Raw genomic sequence first — 22527 nt, 5'->3', positions numbered from 1 at the left:
GATATTGTGGAAATAACAGTAGTCGTTTAGGTGTGAGCACTGTGGCTCAAGGCAAACATGATAAAACTATAAAGAAAAAGGAATAAATAACACACAAATCAGGATAATAAATTATCTTTGAACAGGTTGGGTGTTAGGGGGATGCTATTGGGGAGACCCATATGGTAGGTTAACATTTCATTAATCTCAGTACTGGTTACTTGAAGTGTTCCTTTAGTTTTTTTAAACTTAATGTTTTATTCAGTTATATATTCAGTACATTTCAAAGTAAAACATTTATGAATTTCACAATTAAGAAAATCTGTTTATTTTGAACTGAGAGTACTTAAGTCTTCTAGTAGTTACAAGGCTTCTTAGAAATTTCAGAATGTAAGCAAATCTAATTTCTGGTCCTGACCTTGACAGTAAGTTGCAGAATGGCTTAACCAGTCTAAGTACCAGTTGTCTCATCTGTAAAGCCAAAGGATTTGGGTTAGATATTACTAATAGCTTTTTTAAAAAAAATTTTATTGTCTAGTTGATTTATAGTGTTGTGTTTCTAGTGTAAATAAAATGATTCAATTATATATATATATTCTTTTATTAGAGGACCTTTGATATCATAAGTTTAAAAATTTCTTTAAAAGCTGAAAGGTACCAATAAGGGGTTAATTTCTAAAATGCATAAAGAGCTAATACAGCTTGATATCAAAAAGGCAACCCAATCAGAAAATAGGCAGAAGACCTAAATGGACATTTCTTCAAAGACAACATACAGATGGCCTACAGGCACATGAAAAGATGTGCCTAGTTATTAGGGAAATGCAGACCAAAACTGCAATGAGGTCTCATTTCACACCAGTCAGAATGACTGTCATCTAAAAAAAATCTACAGATAATAAATGCTGGAGAAGGTGTGGAGAAAAAGAACACTTTTATGCTGTTGGTGGGAATAGGAATTGGTGCAGCCACTGTGGAGAACAGTACGGAGGCTCCTTAAAAAACTAAAAACAGAGTTACTACTATATGATCCAGCAATCCCAACCTGGGCATTTATCCAGAGAAGACTTTAATTCAAAAAGATATGTGTACCCCAGTGTTAATTTGTTGTTGTGTTCAGTTGCTGAGTCATGTCTGATTGTTTGCAACCCCATGGACTGCAGCAATCCAGGCTCCTTTCTCTTCCACTGTCTCGCAGAGTTTGCTCAAACTCATGACCATTGGGTCAGTCCATTGATGCTAACTCATGTCCATTGCTGCTATCTAACCATATCATCCTCTGCTACCCCCTTCCTCTTTTGCCTTCAGTCTTTCCCAGCATCAGGGTCTTTCCAGTGAGTCAGCTCTTCACATCAGGTGGCCAAAGTATCAGAGTTTCAGGTTCAGCAGGAGTCCTTCAAAAGAATATTCAGGGGTGGCATCCTTTAGGATTGACTGATTTGATCTCCTTGCTGTCCAAGGGACTCTCAAGAGTCTTCTCCAACACCACAGTTCAAAAGCATCAATTCTTTGGCACTCAGCTTTCTTCACAGTGCAACTCTCACATCCATACATGACCACGGGAAAAACCATAGCCTTGACTAGACAGACCTTAGTTGGCAAAGTAATGTCTCTGCTTTTCAATATGCTATCTAGGTTGGTCATAACTTTTCTTCCAAGGAGTAAGTGTCTTTTAATTTCACACAGTTAAAGGCTTTAGTGTAGTCAGTGAAGCAAAAGCAGATGTTTTCCTGGAATTCTCTTGCATTTTCTATGATCCATCGGATGTTGGCAATTTGATCTCTGGTTCCTCTGCCTTTTCTAAATCCAGCTTGAACATCTGGAAGTTCATGGTTCATGTATTGCTAAAGCCTGGCTTGGAGAATTTTGAGCATTACTTTGCTAGCATGTGAAATGAGTGCAGTTATGCGGTAGTTTGAACATTCTTTGGCATTGCCTTTCTTTGGGATTGGAATGAAAACTGACCTTTTCCAGTCCTGTCCACTGCTGAATTTTCCAAATTTGCTGGCGTAATTGAGTGCAGCACTTTCACAGCATCATCTGTTAGGATTTGAAAAAGCTCAGGTGGAATTCCAACACCTCCACTAGCTTTGTTCGTAGTGGTGCTTTCTAAGGCCCACTTGACTTCACACTCCAAAATGTCTGGCTCTGGGTGAGTGATCACACCGTTGTGGTTATCTGGCTTATGAAGATCTTTTTTGTATAGTTCTTCTGTGTATTCTTGCCGCTTCTTTTTAATATCTTCTGTTTCTGTTAGGTCCATACTATTTCTGTCCTTTATTGTGGCCATCTTGGCATGAAATGTTCCCTTGATATATTCAGTTTTCTTGAAGAGAAAGAAGGAATTTTCTTGATATCTCTAGTCTTTCCCTTCTATCGTTTTCCTCTGTTTCTTTGCATTGTTCACTTAGGAAGGCCTTCTTACCTTTCCTTGCTGTTCTCTGTAACTCTGCATTCATTTGGATATCTTCCCCTTCCTCCCTTGCTTTTTGCTTCTCTTCTTTCCTGAGTCATTTGTAAGGCCTCCTGAGACCACCACCCTGCCTTACACTTCTTTTTGTTTGGGATGGTTTTGGTCACGGCCTACTGAACCTCTGTCCATTGTTCTTCAGTCACTGTCTCTACCAGATCTAGTCCCTTAAATCTATTCATCACCTCCATTGTATAAAACTGGGTGGCTTCATGGATTACAGCTTTATCATGGCATACTGGCTTGCATAACTCAGTGAAGCTATGAGCCATGCTGTTTTCATAGCAACATTGTTTACAGATTGAATATAGTTCCCTCTGTTATACAGTAGGTGCTTGTTGTTTACCTGTTTTATATATCATAGTGTGAATATGTGTGGTTTGCCTTGGAAATGATTTGCGATCACTCTGTTGTTTATCAGGTTGCACCCAAATACCGCATTTCAGATTCTTTTGTTGATGAGGGATACTCTTCCTCTTGAGAAACCTATATGCAGGTCAGGAAGCAACAATTAGAACTGGACATGGAACAACAGACTGGTTCCAAATAGGAAAAGGAGTACGTCAAGGCTGTATATTGTCACCCTGCTTATTTAACTTCTATGCAGAGTACATAATGAGAAACGCTGGACTGGAAGAAGCACAAGCTGGAATCAAGATTGTTGAGAGAAATATCAATAATCTCAGTTGTGCAGATGACACCACCCTTATGGCAGAAAGTGAAGAGGAACTAAAAAGCCTCTTGATGAAAGTGAAAGAGGAGAGTGAAAAAGTTGGCTTAAAGCTCAACATTCAGAAAACAAAGATCATGGCATCTGGTCCCATCACTTCATGGCAAATAGATGGAGAAACAGTGGAAACAGTGTCAGACTTTATTTTTCTGGGCTCCAAAATCACTGCAGATGGTGACTGCAGCCATGAAATTAAAAGATGCTTCCTCCTTGGAAGGAAAGTTATGACCAACCTAGATAGCATATTCAAAAGCAGAGACATTACTTTGCCAACAAAGGTCTGTCTAGTCAAGGCTATGGTTTTTCTAGGGGTCATGTATGGATGTGAGAGTTGGACTGTGAAGAAAGCTGAGCTCCGAAGAATTGATGCTTTTGAACTGTGGTGTTGGAGAAGACTCTGGAGAGTCCCTTGGACTGCAAGGAGATCAGTCCTGGGTGTTCTTTGGAAGGAATGATGCTAAAGCTGAAACTCCAGTACTTTGGCCATCTCATGCAAAAAGTTGACTCATTGGAAAAGACTCTGATGCTGGGAGGGATTGAGGGCAGGAGGAGAAGGGGACAACAGAGGATGAGATGGCTAGTTGGCATTACCGACTCAATGGATGTGAGTTTGAATGAACTCCGGGAGATGGTGATGGACAGGGAGGCCTGGCATGCTGCAGTTCATGGGGTCGCAAAGAGTCGGACACGACTGAGTGACTGAACTGAACTGAAGGGATTCTTGCCCACAGTAGTGGATGTAGTGGTTATCTGAATTTCATTTGCCCATTCCCATCCATTTTAGTTCACTGATTTCCTAAGATGTCGATGTTCACTTTTGCCATCTCCTGCTTGACCATGTCCAATTTACCTTGATTCATGGACCTAACATTCCAGGTTCCTATGCAGTGTTGTTCTTTATAATGTCAGACTTTACTTTCATCACCAGATACATCCACACCTGAGCATTGTTTCCACTTTGACCCAGCTGCTTCATTCTTTCTGGAGCTGTTAGTAATTGCCCTCCACTCTTCCCCAGTAGTGTACTTGGGCACCTTCTGGCCTGGGGGGCTCATCTTCTGGTATCATATATTTTTGCCTTTTCATACTGTTCATGGGCTTCTTGAGTCAGTAATGATTTGCCATATCCTCTTCCAGTGGACCACATTTTGTCAGAACTTTTCACTATGACCCTTCCATCTTGGGTAGCCCTGCACAGCATGGCTCATAGCTTCATTGAGTTATGCAAGCCACTACACCATGACAAAGCTGTAATCCATGAAGGCACCCAGTTTTCATAGCAGCATTGTTTACAGATTGAATATAGTTCCCTCTGCTATACAGTAGGTGCTTGTTGTTTACCTGTTTTATATATCATAGTGTGATAATGTTAATCCCAAACTAATTTAAACTTCCCCTCACCCCTTCTATCACCTGTGGTAAGTATGAGTTCATTTTCTATGTCTATGAGTCTATTTCTGTTTTGTAAAGAAATTCATTTGTATTATTTTTTTAGTTTCCACATATAGGTGATATTATATGATACTTGTCTTTGTCATATTTACTTCACGTAATGGGATCATATGTAGGTTCATGTTGTTACAAATGGCATTATTTCATTCTCTTTTATGGATGAGTATCATTCCATTGTGTTTGTATATCACAAACAGATGACTTGGATTAGGGTGCAGAAGTTAAAGCGTCTGCCTGGAATGTGGGAGACCTGGGTTCGATCCCTGGGTCAGGAAGATCCTCTGGAGGAGGAAATGGCAACCCACTTCAGTATTCTTGCCTGGAGAATCCTATGGACAGAGGAGCTTGGTGGGCTACAGTCAATGGGTTGCAAAGAGTTGGACACAACTGAGTGACTTCACCTTCACCACCATGCACACACATACATCTTCTTTATCCATTCATCTGTTGATGGACGTTTAGGTTGTTTCCATGTCTTGGCTATTGTTAATAGTGCTGCTGTGAACATTGGGCACTGTTTACAATATTTCCCAGGCAAGAAAACTGGAGTGGGTTGCCATTTCCTTCTCCAGGGGATCTTCCTGACATGGGGATTGGACCAGCATCTCCTGCATTGGCAGGTGGATTCTTTAGCACTGAGCCACCAGGAAGCTCCATAAATAATATATATATATATATTTAAATAATTTAGTAAAAATATATACATGTATGTAAATAACTGAATCATTTCCCTGTACGCTTGAAACTAGCACAGCATTGTGAATTAGCTACAATCAAAGAAAAAAAACTGAAAGGGTGCACTGAGATTAGTTAACTAAAAGATAATGGTAGAAGGTGATTTTGAACAGTTTCCTTTGGTTGAGAGAATTTAAGTTCTCTTTTTTAAACTATTGAGAGAACACATTTTATTTTTACATGTATAATTATAAAAACAATATATGCTATTATTTTTGTTATAATATGTTTTAATATATACAATTTATATATTTATATATTACATAGTTTTAATTTTACATATATAATTTATATATATATAATAATTTTTGTTATGATAGTCATGCTTTAGGGACATTTACATAGAAGAAACTTTTATGAACTTAACCAGTGTAGTGACTATTTCCAGTATTATTCTGTCTATTGTGAAGAGCCACATTTCTGTCGGATGATTTTTGCTGTAACTTAGAGAACCTCCTTCAGTAATTCTTCATGTGTGGTTCTGTTGGTTATGAATATTTTCAGGCTTTGCATGTGTCGTGGTGCCGTTGGTTTAATTGCTAAGTAGTGTCTGACTGACTCTTGCAACCCGTGGACTGTAGCCTGCCAGGCTCCTCGGTCCATGGGATTTCCCAGGCAAGATACTGGAGTGGGTTGCCATTTCCTTTCTCCAGGGTAAGTTCTCTATTTTGCTGTCACTCTAGAATCAAACTTAAGGCAGAATTTGTATATGATAAGAATGTTCTTCCTTTCCTACTCCTTTTTCCCTGTGTTCAAAGTTGAGGATAAGCATGTAGTAGGACCAGTGGTGGGAGAAGGAAATGGCACCTCACTCCAGTACTCTTGCCTGGAGAATCCTGTGGCTGGAGGAATCTGGTGGGCTGCTGTCCATGGGGTCGCTAAGGGTCGGACACAACTGAGCGACTTCACTTTCACTTTTCACTTTCATGCATTGGAGAAGGAAATGGCAACCCACTCCAGTGTCCTTGCCTGGAGATTCTCAGGGACAGGGGAGCCTGGTGGGCTGCCGTCTGTGGGGTCGCACAGAGTCGGACACGATTGAAGCGACTTAGCAGCAGCAGCAGGACCAGTGATCTCTAGTGCAGTGAAAAATGATATACATACTTTTTCATTGTATTAATAAACTGTATTGATTTAGGATGTTCTCCATAAATATATGTACGTATTATGGCAGACTTAGGATGTGCTTCATAGATATATGGTGGTGTATTTAAAAGAAAGAGGTAAGTCACTAATTTTGGGGAACTGTATGGAAAATGAATATGAAGGTGGTAGCCTTGTAATAATTGTGAAATCTCAGTATATAATTTTTTGTTTTATATTATACAATTTTATGTTGTTAAGTTTAAAAAGTATGTTATTGCCAGTAGGACTGTGGGTATGAATCCAAATGTTACTAAATCTAGTGTCAGGAGAAGTGTGTGTGTATTTCTGTTTGTTCTGAAATCTAAAACAGATTTTACTGTGTTTACTCATCTGCCTCCTTTCTCCCTTCCCACAGGAATTATTCTTGACAGAAGTATTTTGAAAGAAAATCTTTACAATGGCCTCAGCAGTACTTAGTTCTGTCCCCACTACTGCCTCTCGTTTTGCCTTGTTGCAAGTGGATAGTGGCAGTGGTTCTGATTCTGAGCCTGGAAAAGGCAAAGGTCGAAATACTGGAAAGTCTCAAACAAATAAATCAACTACAAATGAGAAAAAAAGAGAGAAAAGAAGAAAAAAGAAGGAACAGCAGCAGAGTGAAGCAAATGAGGTAGCAATTATAATTATTTCATGTCTGCTTTCCCAGTAGATTCTAAGCATGAAGAGGACAGTTACTATCTTGTTAATCCATGTATCCACAGTTCCTGGTCCATAGGTACTTGGTAATTATTACTATAATATATATATATAAATATATGAATTTGTGTGTATTTGAAGTCTAATGTAATGAACATATTGAACGCCTTTTTTTTCCTTGTCTATGGAAGCTTATGTGCTCATTCCAAAAAGTTCCTGAAAAACACAGGAAGTCTTTAAATGAAACAAAGATCATTTGTGAATATAAAATAAAAAATATATAAAAAAACATCAATTGTGAATATAAAATAAAAATATATACTTTCTAGGGACTATAACTAGAGATATAACAAATTGATATTTTGGTATGTGTTTTCTGTACACATATATATGTTTTTTGAATATATAGACATGTACACACATATCTACGTTCATATTTAACTTAAATGAAAATTAATTATATAATAGACTTTTATAACTGGCTTTTTAAAAATTAGCATGAACAGTTTTCCATGTGAGTAAATAAAAATCAACATTATTTTAAATGAGTCCACATTATTTAAAAGTATGTGGCTTTGTCATAGTTTACTTAATCAGACTATTGTGATAAACATTTAGGTTTCCCGTTTTTTTTATTATTATAGATAATAATCCTATGACTAGCCTTGAAATGCATACATTTTTATGCGTTTCTCATCTGTTTCTTTTTTTTTTTTGTCATCTGTTTCTTAAGAGTAGTAAGTACATGGCAGATCCTTCTCCCCTAAATACTCCTAGCATGAGTTATATGACCAACATGTAATGTGCCCATTTATTTTTAAAAGTAATACTGAAAAACAACTCTAGCCTGTGTTTATCTTTTAATAGAGCCGAAGGTATGTAAGGACCTTTCTCTATCACTGAATAAGAGAAGTAGTAAAACTGTTTTTTTCCCTCTCTATATTCATTTTATAATATACCAAGACTGCGAAAAAGCCTTTTCAATTTGTTAATTTCCATCACCATTGCTTTCTGAGTACCTCTTTAAAATTTTGCCACACAGGGTCACTTTTTTAAAAGACATTTTTCTCACTATATAACCTTTCAGAAGTCCAGTCTTACAGAACTTTTGATTGCCTACCATTTTCTTTTTGGAATTAAAGATGATTTGGGGGAACAGAAAATAAGGTAATAGTGGGGTTTACATTGCATTACTGAGCATGAGCCTGAGGATCCTCCCTTCCCACTTGCGTAGCTATAGTTCTGTCAGTCTATTTTCTGTAATAAATCAGCACTGAACCTGCCATGGCTTCATCTCTAGCAGCATCTCTACTCTGGCTTTCCCACAGCAGAAACCACCTGCTTAAAGCAGTATTTGTGTCTCATCACTCCGTCCTGCAGATTAGTCTGTTGATTATCAGTCAAATTGTTGATCCTTAATTTAAAGCCTCTTTATTGATTTCTTAGGACTTCTGTAACAAAATGCCACAAGCTGGGTGACTTAAAACAACAGAAATATATTCTCTTAACAGTTCTAGAGGCTGGAAGTTCCAACCATGGTGTTAACAGGACCAGGCTCTTTCTGAGTAGAATCCTTCCTTTCCTCTCTCCTCTTCCTAGCTTCTTACAGTAGCTGTCAGTCCTCAGTGTTCCTTGGCCTCATATGTCTTTGTCTGTACCTTTCATTCACTAGGGCCCAGCCTTAATTCAGTTTAACCTTAACGGGATTATATTTGCAAAGATCCTTTTTCTAAATGAGGTCATATTCATAGACAGCAAGAGTTAGGCCTACAACATATTTTTTGAGGGAATACAATTTAATCCATAATAGCCTCTCAGTACTTTTCTCCCTGTTTCAACCTCTGTGTCTCAGATGATTCTTACTGTTGGGAGTGGCTTGGCCAGTACAGTTTTAATTCATTATGTTACTTTGTGGGCTAGGCCCTGTATTTTTTGAAAAACTTATCCATTGCTTTTATTGGAAAAATCTTTAAAGCTATTAGATCACAAGTTTTTTTTTTCCCCCCCTTTTAGAGATACAGAGGAAACTGCTACAGTCTTTACAATATAAGTGGAACAAAATGAGCATCTGTTCTCACTGGAACTTTTTACCTTGCAAACATTGTTAGGGTAGACGCTAATGTCTGCTGCATTGGAAGCTCATTATTCTACATTAAATGTAAACAGCAGACATCTGTAATGAGATAATCATGGGGCATGAATGTTTGAACTGCTCTGTCTCTTGTCATCATATTTTTAAAGTTCCTCAAACTTAATAATGTAGAGCAATCTGTATCACCTAAGACAGACCTTTTTGATTTGTCCTCTTTCCCCACTGGACTGTTGTAACCAATTAAAGTATTTTCCTAACCATATATTGCTAGTTGTAGGCTCTATATTTTTCAGGACTAGCAAAGTAGTTGCTAGAGTTCCTCAAGCTATCTTCTTTCACTGTTTAAACTGTTAATTTATAAGCCATTAAAGTTTAATCTTACTGAACTTTATTGTTTTGTATTTTAAGAGCACACTTGTTACCCTGTTCTCTATTCCTATAAACCCTTCAGTAAACCAGGATCATTAAATTGGTTCCAATGGTGGTATAAGAGTATAATCCATTTTTACTTACTAATCATTTCATCTAGAAATCCAGCAAAATTTTCACAAATGCTGGTGAAATTCTACAAAGATTACAAAAGTTCACATAGTGACTTTGTGAGTTAGCATAATGAGTATTTAGAAGTGTAAAAATATTGATTTCTTAACTTCCAAAAAAATCATTAGTATCCCAGTATTGGTAAACTGAATTTAATATTTTTTTTTTGTTTTTTTTTCCATAGCTCAGGAATCTTGCTTTTAAGAAAATTCCACAGAAATCCTCCCATGCCATTTGTAATGCTCAACATGAGCTTTCATTACCAAACCCAGTACAGAAGGATTCACGAGAAGAAAATTGGCAAGAGTGGAGACAAAGAGATGAGCAGGTACAGCTAAGTAAATTAAGTTGTTTTGCTTTAGTTTTCAGTGAATTTTTGCATTTTTTAGGTAGCAGTGCATCCAACCATGACTCTACTGTTCTGAGGAGCATTTTATATTGGATCAACTCACATGTGTATGCTACTTTTAATAAGAGGTTCTGGTTTTTACTTAACTAGGAAAGCAGATAGACATATTTATTATTTTTGTTAGTTTCAAACAGTTATTTTCTGAGTTTTTACTTCATCTGCCTTTTTACAAATGAGGTAGAGACAGGGAAGATAGAAAAACAGGATTAAATCATTTAAAGAAAATCATATTTGTAAGACCAATACTAACTAGAAATACTCAGTGACAGTTTTGTTTAAAGAAGAAAGACTTTGAGGGGAAACTTTTCCTTTTCAGTCTTGTTGTAAAATAGTTTGTGACATTTCTTTTTTTAAACCTATTTATGCAGTGTTTTCTTCTTTTATGCCTCTATTAAATAAATGTCATTAATAAGCAAATTAAAGAGATAATTTAATAAAACCAATCAGCTTCTTTTTGTGTTTATGGTATTCAGGAAAATGACATACTAAATTTGGAATGTACTCTAGGAGATGCTGTATGTATGAAAAATGAACAGTTATTTTCTTATCTGTTAAACTGTCATTTGATCTGTTGGAAATAAATATTATTTTAGCAGATGTTTGGCTTAATGGAGTGGCTATACCTATGGTGCTTGAATTTCAGTTTTAAAAGAATTAAACTATACTAAACCATGCTCTTAACATAAGCAATGTTAATTATAACATTTTCTATAGAAATTTGTAGTGCCTCAGACTCATCATTACAAGCATTTGTTATTACACTGGAGCTGTGCAAAAATGATATTTCAAGGTACTGGTAAACTGGATAAATCGTCTTTATTTTAGGGAGATTATTTGATTCTTTTTTTCCTTTTGCAGCATTCATTATGACATTTTATTCTGGTTTACAAGTATTATTAATGATACACTTGCTTAGATAGTAATAGAATTTGCCACTGTCTTCACCATAGAGAATTTCGCCCAGTGGCCCAAGGGGCACTGGGAAGTTAATAAAGGAAAACTGCTCAATTCTGCATCAAAATAAATTCCATGTAATATGGGAACTTAAGAACAGATATTTATTGCCTTTTTTCCTGCCCCCATTGATTACCGCCAAAATGACCAGGTAATTAGGAGAAAGAAATAGTTAACTTGGCCCTAACCCTATCTAAAAATGTCATCCAAGGCTGAGGAACTTGGAGGAATTTCTACTAGATATACCATTGATGGGTCACTTAGGAAAACCTGGTACCTTATTTGGAAGTCTGACTTGTAGGAAAATAATGAAAGTCCTGGGAAGTAGCGTAGTTCTTGGGATAATTACACTGATAAGTAAAGAGATAAGGCAGGCTCTGGAACTGATAGACAGTATACCACTTGGAATCTATTTTACTGTGTGGAATAATAGGTTTTAAAAATAGGGACCAGACTGACTGTAGTAGACAGAAGGCGTGCAGTTGTGGTGGGTATTCTTCACACAGGGCAACCGCACTGTGAGAAACTCCATGTATGTCTTTACAACAAGTGGTTTTGGGGAAACTGGATATCCGCTGCCAAAAGAATGATATTTAAACTGAGCCGATTGAAAAGCTGGATATAGAAATCTTGTTTGTTATATGACTATTTATTTTAAATACAGAAGAGTAATACCAAGAAAAAGTTTCCTACTCCTAAATCGTCAAAGTGATAACATAAATTTACATCAACTAAGCCTCAGCATAAAATCTGAGAGCTGCATTAAACAGCAACAAGATAGACAGTAAAGAAGCATCCATTACATCTCCTTAGGAGCAAGCACTGGATCTTAGTTAATCTCATGTCAACGGAAGAAAAGTTTCTGCCACATAAAAGGAGAACATTGTATTTAATGTCCAAAGTGAAAGTGTAGTTTGAAAAAAATTTGTTACAGGGAACAGAAATTTATTTTAGACAGCACTTATTTTTCGTTTTAATAAAAACCAAGGAGCTAGAACATTTTACAAAAGTCAAGGTGGCAGTTAACGTTATGTGGACTACAGTCCATAGAGCCCCACAGTCTGACACAACTGAAGTGACTTAGCATACACAGTACTGATTCCAGTGTTACCTTTTTAAAATTTTACATCATGGCTCAAAAATAATAGAAAAATCTCTTCTAATGGATGTTGAATGAAAAATAGATCAGATTCTGTGTATTTCTTTCTCCTGTTGTATTGATTCAGACCCCACGTATCACTGGTTTTGTCCAACTCTGAAGTGAAATGTCTGCTAGCATGTGCATAGCTAATTGTTTTCTCACATTGTATCCTCTAGTCCACCTGATAAAGGCGTTTGCCAATAGCTTGTTCTCTTTTTCGTTTGTGAGAGTGATATTTCTCATTAACCTTGTGGCTGGTAAAAGTCTCTTGGTGATAGTTTGACTTGCACCCGATTTCACTATAAAGAGTGCTCTTTGTGTGTTTTGTTTTTTTTTTTACTTTTTCTTTAGCAACAAAATTCCTCACTTTTGTTCTCCAAAGCATTACTTGGTACTTGTTTTGGAAAAACTCATACAGGTCACTGCACTTTGAAAGTGAAATAAAAGCTATATCTTTAGGTCACTGGTCTGACCATATTTCATAGCAGAAAACTAGGAACAGATAGACTGATGGTTCAGTAAATTGAAATGTCAAGTATTTGGTCTTTGTTGTCATTCAGTCACTAAGTTGTGTCTGACTCTTTGCAACCCCATGGACTTCAATATGCCAGGCTTCCCTGTCCTTCACTATCGCCCGGAGTTTGCACAAACTCATGTTCATCCAACCATCTCATCCTCTGTTGCCCTCTTCTCTTTCTGCTGTCAGTCTTCCTCAGCATCAGGGCCTTTTCCAGTGAGTTGGCCTTTCACATCAGTGGCCAAAGTGTTGGAGCTTCAGCTTCAGCATCTGTCCTTCCAGTGAATATTCAGGGTTGATTTCCTTTAGGATTGACTGGTTTGATCTCTGAGCTGACCAAGGGACTCTCAAGAGTCTTCTCCAGCAGCACAGTTCAAAAGCATCAATTCTTTGATGCTCAGCCTTCTTTATGATCCAATTCTCACATCCATATATGACTACTAGAAAAACCATAGCTTTGACTATATGGACCTTTGTCGGCAAAGTGATGTCTCTCCTTTTTAATATGCTGTCTAGGTTTGTCATAGCATTTCTTCCAAGGAGCAAATGTCTTTTCATTTCGTGGCTGCAGTCACCATCTGCAGTGATTTTGGCGCTCAAGAAAATAAAATCTGTCACTGTTTCTATGTTTTATCTATCTGTTTGCCTTGAAGTGATGGGAATGGATGCCATGGTCTTAGCTTTTTGAACGTTAAGTTTAAAGCCAGCTTTTTCACTCTTCTCTTTCACCTTCATCAAGAGGCTCTTAATTTTGGTATTTTAATTTTCTATTATTTTTCTTTTTAGCTGCTTATATGATACCACTTTTGTCCTGACACATACAGATTTATATTCTGTATACACTGTATTAGAGTCCTGTTCATTTTTTAAATTAATGCTGTTTTTATAAGTTGTATTATTTACTACTTTCATTGCTAGTTTTAATCCTTCCATGAATCAGTGAACTATTTTTATTACTTTGATATATAATTAAAGCACTCAACTTAGTAAATGTAAACAGCACTCAGAAGATATGAAGGTGTGTTAGCTGACTTGAATGGAACATGATCATTAGTATGAACACATAGTTTTTGCAGAATATTGACAACTTTTAAAATTATAACATTCCTTATCTTTGACAGAGGAGGCAAGAATATACAATGGAGTAAAGACAATCTCTTTAACAAGTGGTGCTGGGAAAACTGGTCAACCACTTGTAAAAGAATGAAACTAGAACACTTTCTAACACCACACACAAAAATAAACTCAAAATGGATTAAAGATCTAAATGTAAGACCAGAAACTATAAAACTCCTAGAGGAGAACATAGGCAAAACATAGGCAAAACTCTCCAACATTAAATCACAGCAGGATCCTCTATGATCCACCCCCCAGAATTCTGGAAATAAAAGCAAAAATAAACAAATGGAATCTAATTAAAATTAAAAGCTTCTGCACAACAAAGGAAAATATAAGCAAGGTGAAAAGACAGCCTTCTGAATGGGAGAAAATAATAGCAAATGAAGCGACTGACAAACAACTAATCTCAAAAATATACAAGCAACTTATGCAGCTCAATTCCAGAAAAATAAATGACCCAATCAAAAAATGGGCCAAAGAACTAAATAGACATTTCTCCAAAGAAGACATATGGATGGGTAACAAACACATGAAAAGATGGTCAACATCACTCATTATTAGAGAAATGCAAATCAAAACCACAGTGAGGTACCACTTCACACCAGTCAGAATGTCTGCCATCCAAAAGTCTGCAAGCAATAAATGCTGGAGAGGGTGTGGAGAAAAGGGAACCCTCCTACACTGTTGGTGGGAATGCAAACTAGTACAGCCACTATGGAGAACAGTGTGGAGATTCTTTAAAAAATTGCAAATAGAACTGCCTTATGACCCAGCAATCCCACTGCTGGGCATACACACCGAGGAAACCAGAATTGAAAGAGACACATGTACCCCAATGTTCATCGCAGCACTGTTTATAATAGCCAGGTTATGGAAACAACCTAGATGTCCATCAGCAGATGAATGGCTAGGAAAGCTGTGGTACGTATACACAATGGAGTATTACTCAGCCATTAAAAAGAATACATTTGAATCAGTTCTAATGAGATGGATGAAACTGGAGCCGATTATACAGAGTGAAGTAAGCCAGAAAGAAAAATACCAATACAGTATACTAACACATATATATGAAATTTAGAAAGATGGCAATGATCACCCTGTATGCAAGACAGCAAACAAGACAGATGTGTAGAGCGGACTTTTGGACTCAGAGGGAGAGGGAGAGGGTGGGATGATATGGGAGAATGGCATTGAAACATGTATACTATCATGTAAGAAATGAATCGCCAGTCTATGTCCGATGCAGGATACAGGATGCTTGGGTCTGGTGCACGGGGATGACCCAGAGAGATGTTATGGGGAGGGAGGTGGGAGGGGGGTTCATGTTTGGAAACGCATGTACACTCGTGGTGGATTCATGTCAGTGTATGGCAAAACCAATACAGTATTGTAAAGTAAAAAAATTAAAAATAAATAGACATTAAAAAAATAAAATCATAACGTTCAATAAGATTATTTGAAGTTTTCTGGGAAATAATTCTGCTTTCTACATTTTGAAAATCATTGAGTTAGAGGAGCAGAGGGCACTACTGCTACTGTGGCTAAACACTTGATTGCAAGTGTTAAATGTTCTCAGAATTATGTCCTGTGTTCTGCAATAACCCTGTTCCCATGATGCCTGTGAGAACTTGAAATTAACTCTTCATTTGGGATTTGTTTTGCTTGGATTTAAAGTGGGTAAAATATTTATGGTACTTTGATTTGCAAATTTTTAAAAATGTAGTGCTAAAATATTTACTGTCCTCATTTTTCATCAGTTTTTCATACTCTTTACCTAATCATAAACCCTTGAGCCTATAGGTTTATTTAAATTTAAAAAAAAATGTTTTACTACTGGATAGGGATAGGAGGCATGAAGGAAGCCAAGAGGACGGGAGTCTGAAGTACTCCATCTTGGACACATGTAAGTATCTTCTCCAATCCTGTAGGCATTTTAGGGTCGTTTCCTCTTTTTCTTCCTTTCATCCTCTTCCCATGGGTACAAAGAAAATGATGAGCAGCTCTCAACTTGCAAACTTACATATAAGGTACTTTTTAAGAATCATCAGTATCTGTCTTTCAGGCCCAAACGTTTTTCCGCTCTCAGTTCTACCTCTACATGTACTGATAATTACATTGACAACTACATTTATAGCAGTCTTATGATTAATTCTCTGATTTAGGCAACTTTAGGGAATTAGGAATCATGTTTTCTTTCTTTTTCCTGCTATTGTAGCTTTGTGCTTCCTTTCTCCCTGTTATCAATCCTTGTTCTAAAACTTGGTCACTCTTTGCTGAGAAATGATGTTCTTTGTTTCCTGTGGTCAGGTCCAGGTTTCCGTGTGCTGGGACTGCAGTAGTTTAGCCAGACCCGTTGATTCTAAGTTCTCATTCTCCTAATATGCCAATTTATTTCTTTAAAATCACTTTTATCAGTGTTCCTCTTTCATCTGTCCTGAATCCCTAGTTTTTAGGGAGTGTCTGGAACCCAATTTTACCTACCTAAGCAATCTTATTTTCTACTGTTCTCCAGCATAGAGAAGAGGAATTCTAATTTACTGTGTGCAACTCTTGTGCAAGGTAGGCACTGTACTAGGTACTTTACATATATTATAGCTTTAAATTTTTAAAAGTACTCTGCAAGGTAGGTATTTCAGTTTTCTTTTTATGTATAAATAAACTTGAGATTCCTGAGAAGGCAATGTCAGCCCTCTCCAGTACTCTTGCCTGGAAAATCCCATGGATGGAGGAGCCTGGTAGGCTGCAGTCCATGGGGTCGCTAGGAGTCGGACACGACTGAGCAACTTCCCTTTCACTTTTCACTTTTCACTTTTCACTTTCAATGGCAACCCACTCCAGTGTTCTTGCCTGGAGAGTCCCAGGGATGAGGGAGCCTGGTGGGCTGCTATTTATGGGGTCGCACAGAGTCAGACACTACTGAAGTGACTTAGCGGCAGCAGCAGCAAACTTGAAATTCACAGAAGAATGTAACTTGCCCCATGTCACAATTAGCATGGGTAGAAGAAAAATTTAAATCATCCACCTGTGTGATCTCTCAAAGCCTGTGTTTTTTCACATTCCTCTTGTATTTCATAGAATTCATCTTTTATCATGTATCCCATGATGTGTCTGTTCTTAATATCATACTTTTGTTCACATGACTCTTTCCTCCTAAAATACTTTCATTCCTTTTCCACCTATCCAAATGATATCTATCCTTTAAGGACCAACTTAATAGTTTCTTTTGTGTATGCTTCTTTGTTCTTATTTACCTTTTTTTCTCAACTTTTGTAGAACTTTTAATATCTTATTCTGTTCTCTGTGTGTCATATGCGTAAGTTTTCTGTTCCCAACTGGGGTAGAAATGCTTTGAGGGCAAAAGCCAAATTTATGTTTCTTTAAGGCCTACAGGCAAAGCATATAGAAGGTTCTCTATGAATCCTTATAAACTGATTGATCATATAGTGACATTTTATAAGTGTTTTGTAGTTTTCATAAAGCTAAGCTGAAATTTAAATGATTTTATCCTAATTGTATTTCCTTGTATACTAGTTTTTGTTAATAATTAAAAGGTAAATGTAAGCTCTAAACTTTGTTATATTTAGAATCAAATGTTGGGAAGAGCCATATTTTTTACTTTTAAAAGTTCTATTTCATTCATTTTTATCATGCTCTTAGAATCAGCTACCTATATACTTAAGTTATATGAGATAATATGAAAAAGAATAATGACATCTTGCAACACTCCCACCTTCATCACCTCTTCTCTTGCCCAGGGATTTATTTTTGGAATATTAGTCAGAATATGTGACATATTGGAAATAATCTTAAATGCCTTTTCTGTAAATTTTAAATGTCATTAATACGGATTAATAGCATGGTGGTAAATTGAAACAACTTTGCTCAGAATAAGTTTAAGTAGTTTTGTTACTTTTTCTATGGAAAAAGTATGCTCTATGCTCTAATTATATTGAAATATTTTGTACTGTGTTTGCTTTGTGTTTTGGTGGAAAGATTGATATAAATTTCCTTTTTGTGTGTGATACTAACATGAATCCATGTCATTAACATGGAGGTAAGATTGCTAGGAGAAAAACCAACAACTTCAGATACGCAGATGATACCGCTCTAATGGCAGAAAGTGAAGAGGAAGTAAATAGCCTCTTGATGAAGGTGAAAGAGGAGAGTGAAAAATCTGGCTTAAAACTCAACATTCAAAAAACTAAGATCATAGCATCCAATCCCATCACTTCATGACAAATAGAAGGGGGAAAAATGGAAACAGTGACAGGTTTTATTTTCTTGAGGTCCAAAATCACTGCCGACGGTGACTGCAGCCATGAAATGAAACGATACTTGCTCCTTGGAAGAAAAGCTATGACAAACCTAGACAGCACATTAAAAAGCAGAGACGTCACTTTGCCGACAAAGGTCTGCATAATCAAAGCTATGGTTTTTCCAGTAGTGACGTAAGGGTGTGAGAGTTGGATCACAAAGAAGGCTGAGTGCCTAAGATTTGATGCTTTCGAACTGTAGTGCTGTAGAAGATGCTTTTGAGAATCCCTTGGACAGCACAGAGATCAAACCGGTCAATCCTAAAGGCAATCAACCTTGAATATTCACTGAAGGACTGATACTGAAGCTGATGAAACTCCAGTAATTTGGCCACTGATGTGAAGAGCCAACTGCATTGGAAAAGACCCTGATGCTGGGAAAGACTGAAGGCAGGAGAAGAGGGCAACAGAATGAAATAGTTGGATGGCATCACCGACTCAATGAATACGAGTTTGAACAAACTCTGGGAAATGGTGAAGAACAGGGAAGCCTGGCATCCTGCAATTCATGGAGTCACAATGAGTTGGACATGGCTTAGTGACTGGACAACTATAACAACAATATGAATCCAATTTCTTTTTACCTTTAAACTGTATATTCTTTAAATACACATTTATATAATAAAGTATAAAAAGTTAACCTTTAAGAAAGATTACTTTTTCCTGATCACTATTCATTTGGATTGAAGTAATTCTTCAGTTCTTTCAGTTATTCCTAAGAAAAGTATGTACAATTCACTTGGGAATTAACAAGAATTTCTGTATGCCCTTATTTACGATTTTAATTCTAATTGTATTTTTCTCTGCGTTAGATCAGTTTTTTGTGATAAACCTAGTTTTCCCTCTCTTTTTGTTGTCTTAGTATAGGGTTGGATGAGATACTTTTAAAGGGATAACATTGATTAGAAATAAATGATTTATCAGATCCTGATGTCCAGTGTTAACATTTTTCTAATTTTCAAGGTATCCCTTTGAAACAGATTACTCCTTTTAGAAACTGATTTCTGTTTTAGTTCAGTTTTTTAAAATTGTTAAGCAGCAGAAACAATTCTGAGTAACTTTGGCAAAAAATAATTTGGTAAGTGATACTAATTAACATGTGAATTAAAAACTAAACAATGAGACCTTGGGAAAGAGGAAAACTAAGAAATTCTGGGGTGCTCTTAGGCATGAACTAGGAGAGCTAGTATACTCACTTTTAGAGGCTATAATCCGCTGATTGAACCCTGCTTACTTTGTGTTTGTTCTCAAAATTTAATTTGCAAGAGAATAAAAAATAGCTTGGTCCTTTGCTCCCATCCTGTTGGTGGTTGCAGTGGCAGCTGGGGTGTTTGTGGGTATGCTAGCGAGTGGTATAAAGAATCAGGTGGTGACTGTCTTGCCAGAATCCTAGGACACTGGATTGAAGTGTTATTCAAAGGAATGAAGGAAGGTATTGTGGACAAGATTAAAAGCAATGCCCACTGAAGTTATGTTTTTATTATATGGTATGAATAAGTTGACACATACATGTAAACAAATCCAGGATAGTTTACTGTTGTCGTATTGCAGCTATCCTATATTGAGCTGCATACCTTACTTCCAAAGGTAGACAACCCAAAGTCTCATTGAGCTACGGTACCAGTTCTGTTGGGCAGTTAGGAAAAGTAAGTCTTAAAGACTAATTTGATTGGAGGTGGCAGGAGCTGGATTGTCAGAGGTTAAGGTGAGACTGAGTGATGAGAGAGAGGAACCAAAAGATACAGATCACAAAGAATCATTTTACTATAGTAGTATTAGATGACTTTAAAGGTAGACCAGTCATACAAAAGGAATAAAAAGAAAACAGTAAAAAGATGCACTGTAAATTTTCTGTAACATCAGGCATATGCCAAAACAATTGGTCACCTTATTTAAAGGTTCTGTACCTGCAAATTAGTCTATCTTAAGGATATGGTATGTTTTATAATGCTTATGGAGTGTTTAGTATTCTTATTTGTTTTTAGTAACATTATATTTTCTGTCTCCAGAACTAGATACTATCTTTGACATCTGTTATAGTGTCAATTTCTTTGTAGGATTTTTTTTTTTTATTAGAGTAAAAAGATTGTGTTACACAACAGATAATTGGCAGTGAGGAAGTAAAAATATCAAAATTGTAAGTTTTTGCTTTGGTATCATCTATAAAACATGGAGTTCTCTACTTTGTTATGGATAGATAACTTTGGAGAACCCAGCTGTTTTTTATGGCGTTCTCTACTTTGGTATGGATAGATAACTTTGGAGAACCCAACTGTTTTTTAAAGTATTTGTTTTCTTATTCTGTATATATTATCATGGTTATTTCACTGGTGTTGTATAATGCTATATCTGTTTATCGTGAAACTTTTTACTTTTAGCTGACATCTGAAATGTTTGAAGCAGATCTTGAGAAGGCATTGTTGCTGAGTAAATTAGAATATGAAGAACACAAAAAGGTATTTACACATTTATTGATTTAGATATTTTAAGTCGTCAAAAGTTTGAACCAGCCTTCCTGAATTTTGTATAAAAGTTCTCCTTTAAAGTCTGTTGTAAAAATCCATCCTTGTATCAAAGTATTAACATAAAGTTTTTATGAGATTCTCCTCAAGTTTTGAGATATACCACAAACATGTGGTGTCTGGTGATTTGGAATGTTTAGTTAAGAAATTTATCCACCCACAATGAAAGGGAGAGAGGAAATGAATAGCAGATGATTTATTTTAACTTATTTTAAATGAACATAGAAAATAGTTAAGATTTAAAAATTTGAGTAACTCTGTATACAGGGGCATCCATTAAAAGACCCTCTACTGAAGATATACTGTAGTTAAAGTAAATGAGAGGACGTTTCTGATAATTTGACCTTGTGAATTTAGCATTTATCACTAAGCTTTAATATTGGGCTATGTGTTGAAATGCATTATATAGCTTGTAACTGTAGGGATATTTAAGCGAAAAGTAGCATTTGTTTCTATTTTCTGTATTTGAGCATTTATCTTCATATTGTTTAACATTTTAGTCTTTTGCATACATTGGTAATTTTTTTTTGGTCTGTAAAATTTATTCAACTTGTGGTTACTTAGTGGTTGATCATAAATGGCCTTTGGGCTTAAGGGCCTTTAGACTATATCACTGTACACTAACTCCTTCACTCATCATGAAGGGTGTAGAGAAGTGAACATTTACAGTAGATGATTTTGCTATTTATTTGTAGCTCAAGGGAAGAGGATGAAAGTTGCCAGTGGACTTGGTACACTGTATATGTTAGTTTCATTTTTCATGTCCCTATTTGTATTATCTGGAATAATCAAGAATAACTGTAATCCTTACTGTTATTTGTTCATTTAGACACAAAGCTGGCAATTACAAAAGTGGATTCAGCTAGCTTTACTGTGATTTAACCATTTAAATGAACTTTCAGATTACACTGGAAAAATCCTCCTGACTTGCTCGGTTCGAAGATAAAATTTATCAAATAGAATATTATCTTACAGTGATGATTTGTTGTTAAATATATATCTACATTCTAAAGCTAAAAGGATTAGCCATACCTTTAGAGGAGGAGTAGAGTAGATGGTATTGGTAAAATATGCTCCCAGCCAGTTTTTTTGAGACAGTCATAGGCCTGGTACCTAGAAGCGCAGGTTTTATCAGACTATAATGATTCTCAGAGAATGGTCAAACTCCTCTTCTATGTGATGGCTGCTGCTGCTGCTGCTTAGTTGCTTCAGTTGTGTCCAGCTGTGTGCTGCCCTATGGACTACAGCCTGTGGACAGGCTTCTCTGTCCATGTGATTCTCTAGGAAAGAATACTGGAGTGGGTTGCCATACCTTCCTCCAGGGGATCTTCCTGACCCAGGGATCAAACCCAGGTCTCCTGCATTGCTGGCACATTCTTTACTGCTGAGCCACGAGGGAAGCCCCATGCAGTGGCTACTGCTGCTGCTGCTGCTAAGTCGCTTTAGTCGTGTCCGACTCTGTGAGACCCCATAGACGGCAGCCCACCTAGTTTGATGTAATTACACTGATGTAGATATTAAGTCAGTATTCCAATAAAATAACTATGATTATTTTAGCCTAAAGGTTTTCGTAGTAGCTAAAGTGTGGGATGGCATTTTCTGTCCTGTCACTCACTCACCAAATATTTTTTTGAATAGTCAAAAATTGCTAGGCATGCAGTACGAAAATAGAGACATGGTCCAAGCTATTGAATTTAGTAGAAGGAGTGAAGTGAGAGACATACATATAATTGTAGTTTATAGTATTGAGAGATTTTATGTTTTCATTGCAGTGG

At 36.6% G+C, this 22527-nt stretch overlaps 1 protein-coding gene across 3 annotated transcripts in view; it reads left to right on the top strand.

Moving 5' to 3' along the window:
• Positions 1–22527, top strand: part of GKAP1 (G kinase anchoring protein 1) — a 91148-nt gene that overhangs the window by 6462 nt on the left and 62159 nt on the right. For all 3 annotated transcript variants that reach the window (XM_052644980.1, XM_052644981.1, XM_052644979.1), the window contains exons 3-5: positions 6868–7119; positions 9962–10105; positions 20609–20686. In XM_052644980.1, coding sequence (XP_052500940.1) covers positions 6910–7119; positions 9962–10105; positions 20609–20686 — 432 coding nt within the window. In that variant the 5' untranslated portion in view covers positions 6868–6909. The remainder of the gene's footprint in view (positions 1–6867; positions 7120–9961; positions 10106–20608; positions 20687–22527) is intronic.

Source organism: Budorcas taxicolor, chromosome 8 (genome assembly GCF_023091745.1).
Source record: "Budorcas taxicolor isolate Tak-1 chromosome 8, Takin1.1, whole genome shotgun sequence".
NCBI classification, from domain to species: domain Eukaryota; kingdom Metazoa; phylum Chordata; class Mammalia; order Artiodactyla; family Bovidae; genus Budorcas; species Budorcas taxicolor.
The sequence above is the reverse complement of the archived record's forward strand: the minus strand, read 5'-3'. Positions and strand labels throughout refer to the sequence as shown.